Below are 17500 nucleotides of genomic sequence, written 5' to 3'. Positions count from 1 at the left end.
GGCCTTGCCTCTCTTGTTTTCTATCTTATTTCTATTTTGTTTTATTGTGTCCATTTGGGGTGGGTGTGTTTATGTTTAAGAACAGATAGATAGGTGGATAGATTATCGCTATACATAAAGAGAGTAGTCATCTATAAGCGGTTGTGTTGCATTGTTTATAATATATGTATCTGTGTATGGATGTAAAACAACGTTGCGTTCTGGTGTATGTTTTACATTCATTTTCTAAATACTATATATATGAATCGAAAGATAAAGAACTTCACAAACAAATGAATAAGATCAAACAAACACACAAACAACAACAACAACAAACCAACAAACAACAAAAGATAGAAAGATTTGTATGCATGGCATGCATGATTTAGTTTGCTGTTAAAGTGAACTTTTCTAAGAGAATTTTCTTTCGTAGAAGATTATCTAAATTCTACCAGCTGACCACTTTTCAATTCTGTTGCAGACTTCCTGACCCGCGAAAAAGAAGAAGAAAAGTAACCAACCCAACCCCTCAACCCAACCCAAAAATAAACCATGCCTGGTAAACTAACCCTCTCCCTCCCCCCTCCTCCTCCTCCTCTCCCTCCTCCTCCCCTTCATACCGACCGCATCGGCTGCTCACAAGGACCACTCCAACTCCAACTCCTTCACCTTTTCCGGAGGTGGGGGGGAAAAGTCCGGGGAGTGCTCCTTCGCCGGGGGGTCACTGAAGGAAGGGGAGGAGCGGCTGTTCAAGAAGTACGAGCAGAACTGCACGATCCTGTACTGCACCAAAGAGGGCATGAGTTCGACCGAGGCCGAGTGCTACGCCCCCCGCTGTTTGAACCCCCGGCTGAAAAAAAAGGGCGCCTGCTGCAAATCTTGCCCTGATGGTGAGTACTAATTGGTGATGATGAGGGTGGTGGTGGTGGTGGTGGTGGTGATGATGATGATGGTGATGATGATAATTATGATAATAATAATAATTTATAATCTAACGATGATGATGATAGTAATGATGATAATAATGAGGAGGAGGAGGAGGAGAAGAAGGAGAACAACAACAATCATCATCATCATCATCATATAGTATACATCTGGCGCAAACTCTCCCTACATTGAGTTATATCTATCTATCTACCTATCTATCTATTTACTTGCTTATCGATGTATTTATTTGTTTATCTGATTGATTCTTCTTCTTCTCCTCCTCCTCCTTCTTCCTCTTCTCCTCCTTCTACTTCTTCAATTGTTGCTTTTTCTCCTCCTCCTCCCCCATCTTCCTCTTCTTCTCCTACTACTTCTTCAATTGTTGCTTTTTCTTCTCTTTCTTCTCATCCTCTCCCTCCTCCTCTTTCTTCTTCTTCTCCTCATCCTCCCCCTCCTTCTTATTCTTCTCTTTCTCCCCCTCTTCTTCTTCTTCTTCTTCTTCAATTGCAGCTTTTTATTCTCTTCTTCTTCCTCCTCCTTCTCTTCTCTTCCTCCTCCTCCTTCTTCTGTTTCTCCTCCTCCTCCGTCTCATTGCTGCTTTTTCTTTTTCTCCTCCTCGTCCTCATCTTCTTCTCCATCTTCTATTTGATTTTTTTTTATGTTTTGTTCGTAAAATGGGCAGAATTGTAAAAATAGGTCTTTATTTGTTTACCCATTAAAGACTCGGTAAATCAATCATTCTTCTTCTCCTCCTCCTCCTCCTTCTTCTTCTTCTTCTCATCCTTCTCCTCCAGGCGAGAACTGCCTGCTGCCCAACGGCACAGTGCTGATGGCCACGGACGTGGTCCAAGTGGGTAACGCCGTCTGCAGGTGCCCCAAGATCCAGACCGGCCTCGGCTGGAACGACGACCTCCGGAACGCCGTCTGCCGGGTCACCACCACCCCCGCCCCCACCACCACCACCCCCGTGCCCTCCTGTCGCCTGCCGGAGGAGGGAGGGGAGAAGGGGAAGGGGGGAGAAGAGGAGGAGGAGGAGGGGAAGGAGGAAAGCAGAGTCGTTGTTCTGGAGCCTGGGAAGGTGTGATGGGTTGGTTGATTGTTTGGGGGAGGGTTGGGGGAGGTAGGTTGAGGTGGAGGCGTTGTGGAGGGGGTTAGGGAGTTATTGTGTTGTGTTGTGTTGTGTTGTGTTGTGCTGTATCTGACTGGAATGGATTGCATTGCATTGTGTTGTATTCCATTCTATCCCAGTCTGTTCTATTCTATTGGAGTGATGGGCCTAGAGGTAACGCGTCCGCCTAGGAAGCGAGAGAATCTGAGCGCGCTGGTTCGAATCACAGCTCAGCCGCCGTTATTCCCCCCACCCCCCACCCCCCCACCCCCTCCACTAGGCCTTGAGTGGTGGTCTGGACACTAGTCATTCGGATGAGACGATAAACGGAAGTCCCGTGTGCAGCATGCACTTAGCGCACGTAAAAGAACCCACGGCAACAACAAAAAAGTTGTTCTTGGCAAAATTCTGTAGAAAAATTCACTTCGAAAAAAACAAACAAATAAGACTGCAAGCAAGAAAAAATACAAAAAAAAAAAAAAAAAAGAAAAGAAAAAACAGGGTGGCGCTGTAGTGTAGCGACGCGCTCTCCCTGGGGAGAGCAGCCCGAATTTCACACAGAGAAATCTGTTGTGATAAAAAGAGAAATACAATACAATTACTCTTTTGTCACAAGAGATTCTTCTGAGTGTTAAATTCGGGCTGCTCTCCCCAGTGAGAGCGCGTCGCTATAATGAGATGGTCACCCTATTTTCTGTCTGCCAGTGTTTTTTTCTCTCTTCTTTTTTTATCAAAGTGGAATTTTCTACATCATTTTTAGCCAAGGACAACACGGTTTTTTTTCCTTTGCCGTGGTTCTTTTACGCGCGCTGAGTGCATGCTGTACAGATGACCTTTTCTTTATCGGCCCATCCGAATGACTAGTGTCCAGACCACCACTCAAGGACTATGACCAGTGGTGGTGCTTTTATTGAACGTCTTTTCACGATCGTAATAGTAGTAGTAGTAGATGCTGTAATGGTAGTAGAAGTGGCGGCAGTTACTAGTAATGGTGGTGATCTCATTTTAAGTTTTTGCACGCAGGGATGGCATTTTGTGTTCCTAGTGATTTATGTACGTGCGTGCGTGCGTGCGTGCGTGCTTGTGTGTGTGTGTGTGTGTGTGTGTGTACATGCTTGCGTGCGTGCGCGCGCGCGTGTTCATATGTGTCTGTGCAAATATCTATATGTATTTTGTTATCATCGCAAGTGACAGACAGACAGACAGACAGACAGACAAAGAGACAGACAGAAAGACAGGCAAGATAACGTTCCTTCGTTTAATTAACATGGAGTTTTCCTAATGAATGTTCATTACGTCAGGATTGTGTCGATTTTAACCCACCGTGATACGATAATTATCATATTTTGATCATATTTTGATATCTGTGTTTCACCAGACGTAATTTCCAGTGTGTTGTGTTGTGTTGTGTTGTGTTGCATCATATGTGTATGGCATGGTATGGCAGTGTAGTGTAGTGTAGTGTAGTGTAGTGTAGTGCAGTGCAGTGCAGTGTAGTGTAGTGTAGTGTAGTGTAGTGTAGTGCAGTGCAGTGCAGTGCAGTGTAGTGTAGTGTAGTGTAGTGTAGTGTGTTGTTTTGCGTTGCGTTGCGTTGCGTTGCGTTGTGTTGTGCTGTTTTGCTTTGTAGCGTAGTGTAGTGTAGTGTAGTGTAGTGTAGTGCAGTGTATTGTGTTGTGTTGTTCTGTAGTGTAGTGTAGTGTAGTGTAGTGTAGTGTAGTGTAGTGCATTGTTCAACTAACCCCCACACCTCACACACACACACCACTCCCCCCCTCCTTCCCCCACCCCCACCCCCCAACACCCCACCCCTCGTAATCCAAGCCAAACCTCGCAGGAGAAAATCGTGCCCAAGGAAGAGAACTGCCGGAAGTACGTGTGTGACGCAAGAGGTCAGCTGACCACATACTACGGTCAGTGTCCGGAGCTGAACTGCACGGACGCGACACGCGAGCCGGGTGACTGCTGCAAAACATGTCCTGATGGTAAGCTCTCTATCTCTCTGTCTGTCTCTCTCTCTCTCTCTCTCTCTCTCTCTCTGTGTCTGTCTGTCTGTCTGTCTCTCTCTCTCTGTCTCCAGTCTCTCTCTCTCTTTCTGTCTCTGTCTCTCTCTCTGTCTCTGTCTCTCTCTGTCTCTCTAGTCGCTGGTCTGTCTGTCTCTCTCTTTCTGTCTCTCTCTGTCTCTAGTCTCTGTCTGTCTGTCTGTCTCTCTCCCTGTCTCTCTCTGTCTCTAGTATCTGTCTGTCTGTCTCTCTCTGTCCTCGTTGTGTGTTGTGTGTGTGTGTGTGTGTGTGTGTGTTGTGTAGTCTCTGTCTGTCTCTCTCGTCTGTCCGTCTGTCTCTCTCTCTCTCTCTAGTTTCTGTCTGTCTCCCCCACGCCCCCCTCTCTCTCTCTGTCTCTCTCTCTCTCTCCCTCTCTTTCTCTGTCTCGACTACTTTGTTCGGACGAGCGAAATAATATGTATTCTTTCTGCATGTTGAACTGTCTCTGTTCCTCCCTCCCACCCCCCTCCCAAGCCACCCCACACCTACACCCACACCCCTTTTGTTAAGGGCCGGTGGTGGCTTCACACAGTTAACCCTCTCTCTCTCTCTCTCTCTCTCTCTGTGTGTGTGTGTGTGTGTTGTGTGTGTGTGTGTGTGTGTGTGTGTTGTGTGTGGTGGTTCTGCCTGTCTGTCTCTGTCACTCTCTGTCTCTGTCTAAGTAAGTAAGTAAGTAAGTAAAAAAATAAAGAAACATCATATGCAATTAGAGAATGTGTGTGTGTGTGTGTGTGTGTGTGTGTGTGTGTGTGTGTGTGTGTTTGTGTGTGTGTGTGTGTGTTCTTATTAACCGTGAAAAGCAAAAGTATCTAAACCAAAATAACAAGGAAATAGTCTGCAACACAATGAGTGCGTAAACAGATAAGCCAGCTAAATGATACTAGACTTCGGGAGAGAAAGAGAGAAAGAAAGAAAGAAAACTCAAGAAAACAAACAAGTCAATAAAAAAGACACAAAAACAGAAAGATTTCAACAAGAGTTTCATTCTTCTATTCTTCACACACACACACACACACACACACACACACACACACACACACACATATGTATATATATATATATACATATATATATACATATATATATATATATATATATATATATATATATATATATATATATATAAGTCTGAAACATTAACGTCCCATTGTACAGTACATATCAAATTATACATAACGAATGCGGTTATTACCTGCGAAGTGGTCTGCAAGTTACAGTTGAAATACTGGGTCAGGAAGAAAATAATCACTAATGATATTTGAAGAAAAGACCTGTTTTATTTTTTTATTATAATCACGTATACTAATTCTGAACCTCCAATAAAATCATGAGACCGACCCTCTCTGCTATGAAAAGTATACAGGCAAAAAGATAATAAAAACGAAAATTTAAAAAAAAAAAATAGAATAAATAAATAAATAAATAAATAACCAAGAGGCAGCGTATTTCTTATCAGTTCGTGACTACAACTCCAACGTTCACATTATCGAAGTGATAGGTTCCGTGTACACCACGCATTTGGCGCACTGAATAAAAAAAAAATAATAATCATAAAAAAACACACAAAAAAACCATGGCAACAGAAATGTGTCCTCAGGGCAAAATTATGCAGAAGAAAATTAATTCACCCTGATTGGTAAACAAATATATATGCTTGCACTGAGCGCGTTGGGTTATGCTGCTGGTCAGGCATCTACCAGGTACAGATGTGGTGTAGCGTATTTCAGATATATATATATATATATATATATATATATATATATATATATATATATATATATATACATATAATTTTTTTCCCCCGAACGCAGTTACTGACGCCTCTTTGAGAAAACTGAAAGTGAAAAAAAAAAAAATTGAAACCCCTTCACTCTCCCCCCAGATGCCGATGCCTCCTCCTCCCCCACCTCCTACGTCACCAAACCTCCACCACGCGTCAACTCCTTCTTCTTCAGCATCCTCAACTTCATCAGACTTCTCTTCTTCGGCAACACCTCCCCCAGCCCCTCAACCTCCAAAACCCACCACCACCACCACCACCACCGCCACCACCGTCGCCATCACCACGGCTCCAAAGCGAAGACAGGAAGTGACGCCAGTACCGGAAGCGGAAACCGGAAGGAGGCGGCTCAGCAGCCTAGGAGATGGAGCTTTTTCACCTTTTTCCATGGCTAAAGTGGGTCAGGGTCAGGGTAATGTCAACAACCTTGACCTGGAGTCATCGGAGGATCTGATAAGTGGAGTGGAGAGATGGAGAGAGATGTGCAAGAGGCGAGAGGGGGGCAGGGGAGGGGGGGGGAGGGGGCGGATGGGATGGTGGGGGCGGGGGGGGGGGGGGTGCTAAGTGGGACTTCAAGGGAGGGAATCACTACAGATACACTAAAAATATTGTTATTGTCATCCTTGCGGATGAAGGAGTCGTGTTGTTGCTGTTGTTGCTTTATCGTAGTAGTAGTAGTAGTAGTAGTGGTAGTGGTAGCACTTGTCGTCGTCGTAGCAACAATGGTAGTATTTATGGTGTTGTTCAAGCAGTTGTTGATGTCGTAGTAGGAGTGGTAGTTGTTATTGCAATAGCAGCAGTAGAAGTTGAAAAGGGGGATTTCTAGAGCCCATGAACAGAGGACACTTTACCGTCTTTGAGAGAGAAGGGGATATTGTTTCAAAGTCTTGAAATGAGGACACACTGAACAAGCAATAGATAAGTAAGAAGGATGAATAGAGGAATAAATAAACAGACCATAAAATAACGATATATATATATATATATATGATACAAAAGAGAACTTGTTGAGGATAGAGTCAATTTATATATTATATTTTATGAAATATACAAAAAAAAGATCCCAAACTAACCTCTAGGAAGAATGAAATATTTCAGAAATATTTCACAGACTGGTAGGCATATCAAAGATATTTATTATTAAAAAAAAAATAGTATAGTATTTTTTTTTTTTTAATTTAAAAAAAGAGCATGACTCATTGTCATCCAAGAATCCAAATCAAAAGCAAGCAGCACTTCATCCAGTATTCGTTGATCATTTTATTCTGCTTAACGTACCTCTTGACATGTTTTATATATATATATATATATATATATATATATATATATATATATATATATATTTATCTATATATATATATATATATATATATATATATATATATATATATATATATATATCTATATCTAGAATATATATCTTGGGAAGTGTGAATAAAGCTGTGAGATGATCGAAACAGGAAACACAGCAGCCACCATAGTCCCCCCACTACCCCCATCTCTCTCTCTCCCTATCTATCTATTTATCTCTCTCTATCTCTCTCTCTCTCTCTGTGTTTGTTGTCTAGCTTGCTTCAACACCAAAGCATGTAATGCTTTCGTATCGGTAAGGGGACACAAAACATGAATATACCGTAACTTTCGCTTCGGCAATCGGACCCAATGGAAATGTAGCGGTTCGTTTTAAAAATACCGTACTTAACATTATTGTCTGGACTTCACAGTATTAAAAGATTCCTCTTGGGGAAAACACAACCTTGCAGTTGACGATTTTGTTTGTATCATCAGTTCTCTCTCTCTCTCTCTCTCTCTCTCTCTCTCTCTCTCTCTCTCTCTCTCTCTCTCTCTCTCTCTCTCAACTGAATAGACTTCGTTTCATTTCTCTATGTTTCTCTCTGTTTCTGTCTCTGTCTGTCTGTCAGTCTATGTCTCCAGTCTCTGGTCTCTCTCTCTCTCTGTCTGTCTTTCTCTCTCTCTCTCTCTTTCTCTGTCTGTCTGTCTCTGTGTCTTTCTCTTTCTCTGTCTCTGTATGTCTGTCTGTCTGTCTCTGTCTATGTCTCTGTCTGTCTCTTTCTCTCTGTGTGTCTCTCTCTGTCTTTCTCTATCTCTGTCTGTCTCTCTGTCTCTGTCTCTGCCTCTCTCTCTCTGTCTGTCTGTCTCTCTGTCTCTGTCTCTGCCTCTCTCTCTCTGTCTGTCTGCCTGTCTCTGTCTCTATCTTTCTTTCTCTGTCTGTCTGTCTCTCTCTGTCTCTGTCTCTCTCCCCAATCCCACCCTCTAGGACCTTCCATCGTTGTGTATGTGTTTCTTCTTTGAAGCAAGAACCGAATATACACATACATGTTCCGAATAAAAAGATATATGGAAAAAAAAAAACACACAAAAAAAAAAAACATGGAGCTATTGTCCCTATTTTCTTTGCATTGCATTGGCTTCATCCTTTCTCTCTGTCTCCCTCTGTCTGTCTGTGTGCATCTGCTTCTCTCTGACTCTCTCTCTCTCTCTCTGTCTCTTATTCTCTGTCTTTCTGTCTCTCTCTTTCCGTCTCTCTATGTCTTTGTCTATCTCCTTCTCTGTCTCTCTCTCTCTCTCACTTGCTCTTTTCTCACACACACACATTCTCTCTCTCTCTCTCTCTCTCTCTCTCTCTCTCTCTCTCTCTCTCCCTCTCTGTGTCCCTGTCTCTCTCTCTCACTCACACCATACTTTGTTTTGTTTATTATTTGTTTTCACCATCTTATTCGTTTACCATGATGGTTTGTTATGAATTGAAAGTATCTCGATGCATTCACCCATGTCATAAGGACCTCATGGCCAATGACATAAAGTGTCAAAGTCTCTCTCTCTATATCTGTCTATCTCTCTGTCTCCTTCTGTGTGTGTGTGTGTGTGTGTGTGTGTGTGTGTGTGTGTGTGTGTGTGTGTGTGTGTGTCCGCCAGTCTCACGACCCGTCTACACTGCTTATTCATTCCTGCCTAAAAGACAGTGATGTAATACCTTACCATACAATACCACACAATACAATACAGTGCAGCGCAGTACAATACAAGACCAGACAAGACAAGACAAGACAATACAAGTACAGTACAGTATCCAATCCAGTCCAATCTAATACAGCACAGCACAGCACAGCACAGCACAGCACAATGCAATACAATACAATACAGCACAGCACAGTACAATGCAATACAATACAATACAATACAATACAGCAGAGCAGAGCACCATACAATACAATACAAACGAAACGACACGACACGACACGACACGACACGACACGATCCCATTCAAACAATACAAACACTACAACACAATGCAACACAATACACACGGTACGACACGAGAGTTCCTGTACATTCTTATCAATTACATGATGGATGAAAATTAATGGTGACTCCGTGATCAATATCAGTATCATATTTCAGGTTTGAACCTGAAAACAGGGAGATGAACCCTGCTCTGTCTCTGTCTGTCTCCCTCTCCCTCTTTCTCCTCTCTCTCTCTCTCCCTCTCTCTCTCTTTAATTTTTTTATTTTTTTTACTTATTTATGTACGCTTATAGTTGACTTCATTAAGATTTTGCGCCTCATACATATTAGTAGTGGTAGTAGTTTTTTTTGTTTTTGGGGTTTTTTTTTTAATGTATTTATCTATTATTTATTCAGGGTTTTTTTTTTTTCAAGGCCTGACTAAGCGCGTTGGGTTACGCTGCTGGTCAGGCATCTGCTTGGCAGATGTGGTGTAGCGTATATGGATTTGTCCGAACGTAGTGACGCCTCCTTGAGCTACTGAAACTGAAACTGAAACTCTCTCTCCCTCCCTCTCTCTCTCTCTCTCTCTATTTATCTACCTCCGTCCCCCTGTTTCTCTCACTCACTTTTTACCCCTTTCTCTCCCCCCCCCTCTCCCCTCCCCCCATGTCTCTCTCTCTCCTCCACCCGCTCTCTAAAACATCTTCTCTCCTCTGTCTTTCGTTTTCTCTCTAACTGAAATCTTTCCGACTGTCTTCCTCCCTTTCTACCTCATTTCTCTCTTCTCCCTCTCTCTCTCCATCCCTTTCTTTACACTACCACCTCTGTCTCTCTCTCCCGTCTCCCCCTCCTCTCCCGTCCCTCTCTCTCTTTCCTTCCCTCTTTGTCTCCCTTCCTCCCCCTCCCTTCTCTCTCTCTCTCTCTCCCTCCCTCCCTCTCCCTCCCTTCTCTCTCTCTCTCTCTCTCTCTGTGTCCTTCCCTCTTTCTCTCCCTCCCGTCATTCCCCCTCCATTCTCTCTCTCTGTCCTTCGCTCTTTCTCTCCCTCCCTCCCTCCCTCTCTCTCTCACTGGCTGGTTAAAACCCCCACAGGCACTGGCGCGCGAGCAACGCACGCGGAACCTGTCTACACAAGGTACCCCCGTCCCCCTCACCACCTCCACCACGGTCACGGGCACGGGCACGGGCACGGGCACGGGCACGCTACTGAATGGACCACCGGAGGAAGAGGAGGAGCAGGAGGAAGAGGAGGCAGCTCCGATGGAATGGGGATGGAGGAGGAGACGAAGGAGCATTGCAACCACGGCAGTCAAGGAGAAGGGGGGGGAGGAGGAGGAGGAGGAGGATGGGGAAGAGGAGGAGGAGGAGGAAGAGGAGGGAAAAGGGGAAGAGGAAGGAGCAGAAAGGGAAGGAGAAATCACCGCGAGGAACGTGGTCATTTTCATTTTTAATGGCATGGTTTTCAACTTTTTTTCTTCTTTCTTTTTTTTTTAAACAATTTTTAATTTTTCTTCAAATGAAACTTTTAATTTTAATTTTTCTTCAAAGGAAACTTTTAAATTTTTCTTCAAATGAAACTTTTAAATTTTTCTTCAAATTAAACTTTTGATTTTTCTTCAAAAGTAAGGTGTGAAGATATAACTTGCCATTCTGCAGAAGAAGGAACTTTCTTACGATGTCCACTACTTTACAGCGTGAACGAATTTTTTTTTTGTAGTTTGCTTGTTTCTTTGGGTCTTGTTGTCGTTGTCTTCGTGTGTGTGTGTTAATGTTTTCATGTTAATGCGTAGTGTGCCCACGTCTCTTTGTTATGAGTCGGTAACAAACGGGCGCAATAACCGAGTGGTTAAAGCGATGGACTTTCAAGCTGAGGGTCCCGGGTTCGAATCTCGGTGACGGAGCCTGGTGGGTAAAGGGTGGAGATTTTTCCGATCTCCCAGGTCAACATATGTGCAGACCTGCGAGTGCCTGAACCCCATTCGTGTGTATACGGCACGCAGAAGATAAAATACGCAGGTTAAAGATCCTGTAATCCATGTCAGCGTTCGGTGGGTTATGGAAATAAGAACATACCCAGCATGCAAACCCCCCGGAAACGGAGTATGGCTGTCTACACGGCGGGGTAAATAAACAACCAAAACGGTCATACACGTAAATGGTAAATGTTATATGTTTGTCGGAGTGTGTATGTGTGCGTGCCTGAAATCTGATTGAATGAAACAGGAAACCAATGGCAGCCGTCAATCGGCTCTACCCAGGTAGGCAGCCTGTTGTGCAAATATATCCCGTGTTTGTAAAGCGCTTAGAGCTTGGTCTCCGTCCAGGGATAGGGGCTATATAAGTATCCATATCAATCAATCAATTAGAAGAAAAATGAATATACATAATTATATAGTATGGCGACAATACGGTCGGGGGAAAATGGGGAAGGCATGTATTATACATATGTTCATTTGTTTGTGTGATAGCTTGGTCCAGCAGTAGTTGGTTGTTTTGTTTTGTTTTGTTTTGTTTTAGTTTTGTTTTCCGTCTTTTTTTTTCTTATTTGGGTTCTTTTCTTTTGCTATTTAGGTTTGTTTGCCATTGGAGAAAGGTGCCAGAATGATTAAGACGCTCATCTGCCAATACCGTGTAGTTGAGGGCCTGGGTTCAAATCCCGCTCTCGCGCCTTCCCCCAGGTTTGACTGGAAAATCAAACTGAGCGTTTAGTAATTCCATGACAACAAAAATTTTGTCTTCTAGCAAAAACCTGTAGAAGATATCCACTTTGATAGGTACATATATATATATGATATATATATATATATATAATATGCAAGCACTCGAGGCCTGACTAAGCGCGTTGGGTTATGCTGCTGGTCAGGCATCTTCCCAGGAAATGTGGTGTAGCGAAAATGGATTTGTCCGAACGCAGTGACGCCTCCTTCAGAAACTGAAACTTTGCTGTGGTCGTTGTTTGTGTTTTTTTTTGGTTTGTTTGTTTGTGTTGCGTTTGATAATGTTCTTTTCTTTGTTGTTTAGGTTTATTTTAGTTCAGTACCAAAGCATGTATGCTTTCGCATCGGCTTGTAAGACACAAAACATGTATACCGTTCGCTTTGGTAAACGAACCTAGTGGAAACGTAGGGTTTCCTTCTTTTTTTTATATATATATATACCGTACTTAACATCATTCTGTGGACCTTACAGCATTAAAGATTCATCTGGGAAATAAACAAGCTGGCAGTTGACTGTATTTGCATCGTCACTTAAAACTCTCTCTTCCCATCCATCTCGCTCTCTCTGTCTTCTCTGGCTCCCACCCCTCACTCTCTTTCGCCCGTTCTCTCTCTCTCTCTCTGTTTCTCTCTCTTTCTCCCTCTCTCTCTCTCTAAATTTGAATCCATCTGTCTGCCCGTCTGCCCATTCATCTTTCTGTCTGTCCAACTGGCTGACTATGAATGTATGTGTGTTGTTGCATATATTCGTGCCGTTCAGTTCGTCGGTTTCTCTAGCCATGAACGTGCAGAAATATAGGTGTGATCTGTATGTTCGTTTTCAATAATAGTAGGTCACGAAGAAAACTGTCCACACACACACGCATGCACACACACACACACGCACACGCACACACACACATACACACACAAATTCCCTCTTCCCGCAAATACATCCTCAAGCGCGCAAGATCGCACAAGCTCTGCTCCCTCATCCCGATAATCCCCCCCCCCCCAACCCCCCTCCGCCCCCCACTCCCCCAAACTCTTTTTTTTTTTTTATCAAATACGTCATAAATCGAATGTCTCTCTTGACACGTCACAAAACGCACCTATCTCTTTAATACGTCATGAGGCGAACGTATCTCCTTGACGCGTCAAAAAGCGAACGCATCACTTCGACACGTCACGAAATGACTCGCCCTTGCAGAAGCCACGCAAACAAATCCCCTTTTATCAGTTCCACACCAGTTCAAAGGGATATGATCACAACACACTAACGACAGTCAGAAGGGCTGCTTGGCAGCACACGGCGGAGCATCCCAACTGCAAATTCCATTCCGACTGCAGGAAGGCAGATGGTGCCTCGTGCATACTGTACAGTGGTAAAATAAAAGACTGTATACCGAAGATACGTCTGATTTCGCCAATTGCAAATATTACTTCTTCGCGTGTGTTTACAGGAGTTCAGATTCTCATTAATTAAAAGACCTCCGTTAAGGTCAATGGGACTCAACCTGCTTCTCATCCACCAAACCAGTATTTCTGTATGTGACGATATTTTAAAACCCGAATTGTGATAGGTACAGTTGCAAAAAGAATGTTGATTATATTACCCATTTTTTCGATATTTGTGCGCATCATTTGACAAGCCAGACTGATTTTCTTTTTTTTTTCATTATCACTTCGACAAGAAAACAGTTGATCTTTAACATATAAAAACACTAGCTATTAAAAAGACCAGTGCTGACGGTTAAAAGCTAGAATATATAGTAAATGCAACGGCTGTTGACAAAGAGCAGCTGGTCATCAATCAATCTCCACATTTGTTTTTGCTTTCGAAACAGCCTTCAACTGTGTGTACTTTTTAATAAATTTGTCAATTGCATTAGATATATTGCAGTTCATTACTGAGACATATTCTTAAAACAGATTAAAATGCATTTTGTAAGCAGAAGAGGAGGCCAGCTAAGCCATTTGAGAGGAACCAGGCAGACATCTAAAAACGAAATAGAAAAGATAAGCTGTTCTTAGGCATGAAGAGAAAGGGAAGCACTGTCCAAAAATTGAACACAGAAAGACAATAAACTATTGTCAGACCTAAAGGAACAGGAGAGAAACACACAAACAAAAATCAAATACACAAAGAAAAACTGCTCTCAATCAAACCTCAATAAACAACAGGAGCAACTATACAAAGAAACCAATAGCTATTCTCAAACCAAAAGGAACCGAAGACATTAAATACACAAAGAAAACAACACAACTCTCAGATCTCAAGGAAATAGGCACACAAACAAAAAGTAGATGCACGAAGCAAAAAAGAACTATTCTCAAGGAACCACATGAAGTAAACGCACAAACAAAACAAATCTATTCTATCACCTCGAGGAAACGCACAGAGTAGATACACACAGAAAAGAAAACTGTTATCTGACCTCAAGGAACAACATGGAATTAAACTAAAAAGACAACTATTCTCAGATCTCAAAGAACTACGAATAGTAATTACTACAAAGAAAACAAATCTATTCTTAGACCTCGAGGAACCACAGAGAGCAAATACACAAAAAACATAACAATTATCAGACCTCAAGGAACCACAAAGGGTAAATACACAAAAGAAAACTCATCTAATTTTCAGACCTACACAAAGCGGACATGGAATCATCAGCCAGGTTTTCTCCAATCACACGAAGGAGAAACTCATCACACACCCGCCACACCCGCACTGAAGATCCGACCCCGAAACCCAGACCCAACCCAGATCCAGAAACTCCTCCATGCCAGATGTCATCTCCTCCATGTTTTTCACATGATTCGAAACAGTCACCCCCAAGAGCAGTCTCCAGTTCCATAACTTCATTCACATGCACAACTCAAGAATCAGCGTCTCCTTCTCCTTCTCCTCCCGGCGTCTTGCATTCCCCTGCGCAATGTAGATTGAGTGAAGACGCATCTTTCCTAACACAATGTGAGCAACAACCCCAAACTGTGTCAGGCCAAGGACATGTCTTCCCGCTCATACCAGATACCTAACGAATCCAACGATCCCAAACTGAGGGGGATCGAGAATACGTTCCCAAGATCCCCACCTTCAAGTCAACAGCTCAAGTTACAGACAAAAGCGTTGGCGTTCATGAAACAGTCATCTCGCTTTTTTCAGAAGAAAATCAGAACACGTTCAGAGGTGACAAGGGACCCTGAATCAAATTGGAGTGACAAAATGAAAGGATCATGTCTCTCTTGTTTCATCGTCGAGAAATCGCCGAGTATTTCATCAATCGACGGGAGTCTGATACAGTGCAGTAAGGATGACACCTGGGAATCACAGCCTTCTGAAATACCATACACACATCTTCGTGAGACAAGCTTCGAAGAAAATGTATCAGATAAACGGCGCAGACGTTCTAAGACAGAAACGAAAGCAATGGACTCAAACAAAGTGGACACACGTGCAAAAACCCCGCCTCAAGATTTTTCTACATCTGCTTTTATGAACACACAGCTTCGGAGGACTGCACGTGAAACACCCTCAGGCGCCAGAGTGTTCGCTTCAAGGATGGTGAATAGCCCTTGGTATGATACACACACGGCAACGTCAGGTGTAACAACAAATGACAGGAGCCGTGTGTCTTCACATCAAAGTACACATTTGTATGGCGTACGGGAACATCAATGCCACACATGCCTCAACAACTAACAAATTCCCAATTAGGTCTGGAGTACCCAGGTTTGAATTATTCAGCTTCTGCAAGCAATCCACCCGGCATATCGAAACACCATACTGCTGAACACAAAGATTCCAAAAGTCGCATTCCCAGACGAAGATATCTTCAAAACCCCTCTGTATTTCCCAAAGATCCTGTTGACACTTCACATGGCAATCATCAATCGAGCCAAATAGGATTCATAAACCAATTTTCAGAGAGCAAAGAACGTTCTGGAAGCCGTTCAAACCAGCATGACCCATTTTCAGAGAGCAAAGACCATTCCGGAAGCCGTCCAAACCAAAACGATCCATTTTCAAAGATCCAAGAATGTTCTGGAAGCCGTCCAAACCAAACTGACCCGTTTTCTGAGAGCAAAGAATGTTCTGGAAACCGCAATCAACCGTATCGTCGCATCAGGCACGAGATGGCCAGACTTGTGGCAAGTTTTCCTGGTTCTGTGTGTTCTCCCCAGTCATCATTTAAAGTATCACCTCCCCGCCACTCCCGCGTGTGCACTGATGACAAAAACATGTTGAAACTGAAGACAAACTGTAATTCTCCACCATTCAGTCATAAAATGAAAGGAAAAGAAATATCTGGGGAGTATGTGAAGAGTACACAGGATCAAGTACAGATACGTGGTGACTCAAATCGCCCAAAACGTCAATGTGTCAAAGAAGACAAACCATGGAGGATACCTGAGGATACCTTTACATTTGCAGCTTCTAGAAGAGTTATCCGCATTGTCCACACTAAAATCTCGAGCACGAAATCACCGAAAGTCTTCCCAAGATGAGCAAATGAAATGGTCACCAGAGAGCATCAATACCCACCAGAAGCGAGCACAAAACTCTGCCCCAGCATTGAAACCATTTTCCTTCTTCTCACCACGGCAAGAGCTAGTGATTCATGACATATCTGCCGTGCCGTACGATCCACCGAATAATGTTCCATCACCTCCAACACCACCAATACCACCGGAAAAAGATTCCAAAGAAGAAATTTTTAACGAGAAAGACTCGACTAACCATTGCGTACATTTCCCAGTCTCTGCAGATCAGCGGTCAAGTTCGATGACAGCACTCATTACATCGCAGGGACAAGCATTCTCACTGAAAGAACGAACACGTGTCTCACACTGCCCAAACTCTGTTGGGCCAAGACCACCACGAGGTGAAGCGCTCCTTCCATCACAAAGCACAGAATCAAAGGAACGCGAGGCATCAGACACAGCGTTCATTCAGAACTGAGGGTTCCAGGAGATCACCTGCCTCACCTGAACAGGTTACAGGCCATAGCAGTTCATCGTCGCTAACAAGCATACCTTCTGTGATACACGTCTTGGACAGAAACAAGCCGATTCACAGACAGAAACATAGTGGTTTGCAGACTAGAAACAGGCTAGTTCACGGACAGAAACAGGCTGGTTCACTGACCAGAAATAGGCTGGTTCATGGACAGAAACATGGTGGTTCACAGACCAGAAACATAGTGGTTGACTGACCAGAAACAGGATGGTTCATGGACAGAAACAGGCTGGTTCATGGACAGAATTATGCCAGTTCACAGACGGACACAGGCTGGTTCGCAAACAGAAAGAGGCTGGTTCACAGACAACCCACATCTTCACCACCAAGGGAGTCACCCAGGCAGCTGGAAGGACCAGCAGTTGTGTACAGTGTCCTACCCAGAAACAAAACAGTAACCCTGAGACGATTACATGGTGTGTAGTTCCACCAGGTTCTCCTGAACGGAGAACGGAATGTACCAATGAACATCAAACCTCTCCTTCTCAAAAGTCACTCTCTGTAATCAGTCCAGAATGTTCTGGTGAAGACGAAACTAGTTGCATCACAAGAAAACAGTGTTCCCCTAGATCAAACACACTTCTTGTTGGGCAACAACTTTCTCCCCAGGAAAAGATAGACTGCGATCGAGAGAGCAATTTTCTCAGGAAGGACAAATGAACTGTTGAGAGGGACAACAAAATACTGCCAGAGAAAATCTTCGT

General features: G+C 43.4%; 1 protein-coding gene across 2 annotated transcripts in view; it reads left to right on the top strand.

The window, feature by feature from the left end:
• Positions 1 to 12271, top strand: part of LOC143276559 (uncharacterized) — a 13294-nt gene extending 1023 nt beyond the window's left edge. Inside the window, exons 2-5 of one of the 2 annotated variants that reach the window (XM_076581140.1) lie at positions 461 to 869; positions 1701 to 1984; positions 3849 to 3996; positions 10173 to 12271. In XM_076581140.1, the coding sequence (XP_076437255.1) occupies positions 779 to 869; positions 1701 to 1984; positions 3849 to 3996; positions 10173 to 10531 (882 nt within the window). In that variant the 5' untranslated portion in view covers positions 461 to 778 and the 3' untranslated portion in view covers positions 10532 to 12271. Of the gene's footprint in view, positions 1 to 460; positions 870 to 1700; positions 1985 to 3848; positions 3997 to 5935; positions 6346 to 10172 lie in introns of those variants that run through there. The other variant, XM_076581142.1, reaches the window with a different exon arrangement.
• The last annotated feature ends 5229 nt before the right edge of the window (positions 12272 to 17500 follow it).

This window comes from Babylonia areolata, chromosome 32 (genome assembly GCF_041734735.1).
Source record: "Babylonia areolata isolate BAREFJ2019XMU chromosome 32, ASM4173473v1, whole genome shotgun sequence".
NCBI lineage: Eukaryota > Metazoa > Mollusca > Gastropoda > Neogastropoda > Buccinidae > Babylonia > Babylonia areolata.
This window is presented reverse-complemented; position numbering and strand designations above follow the sequence as displayed.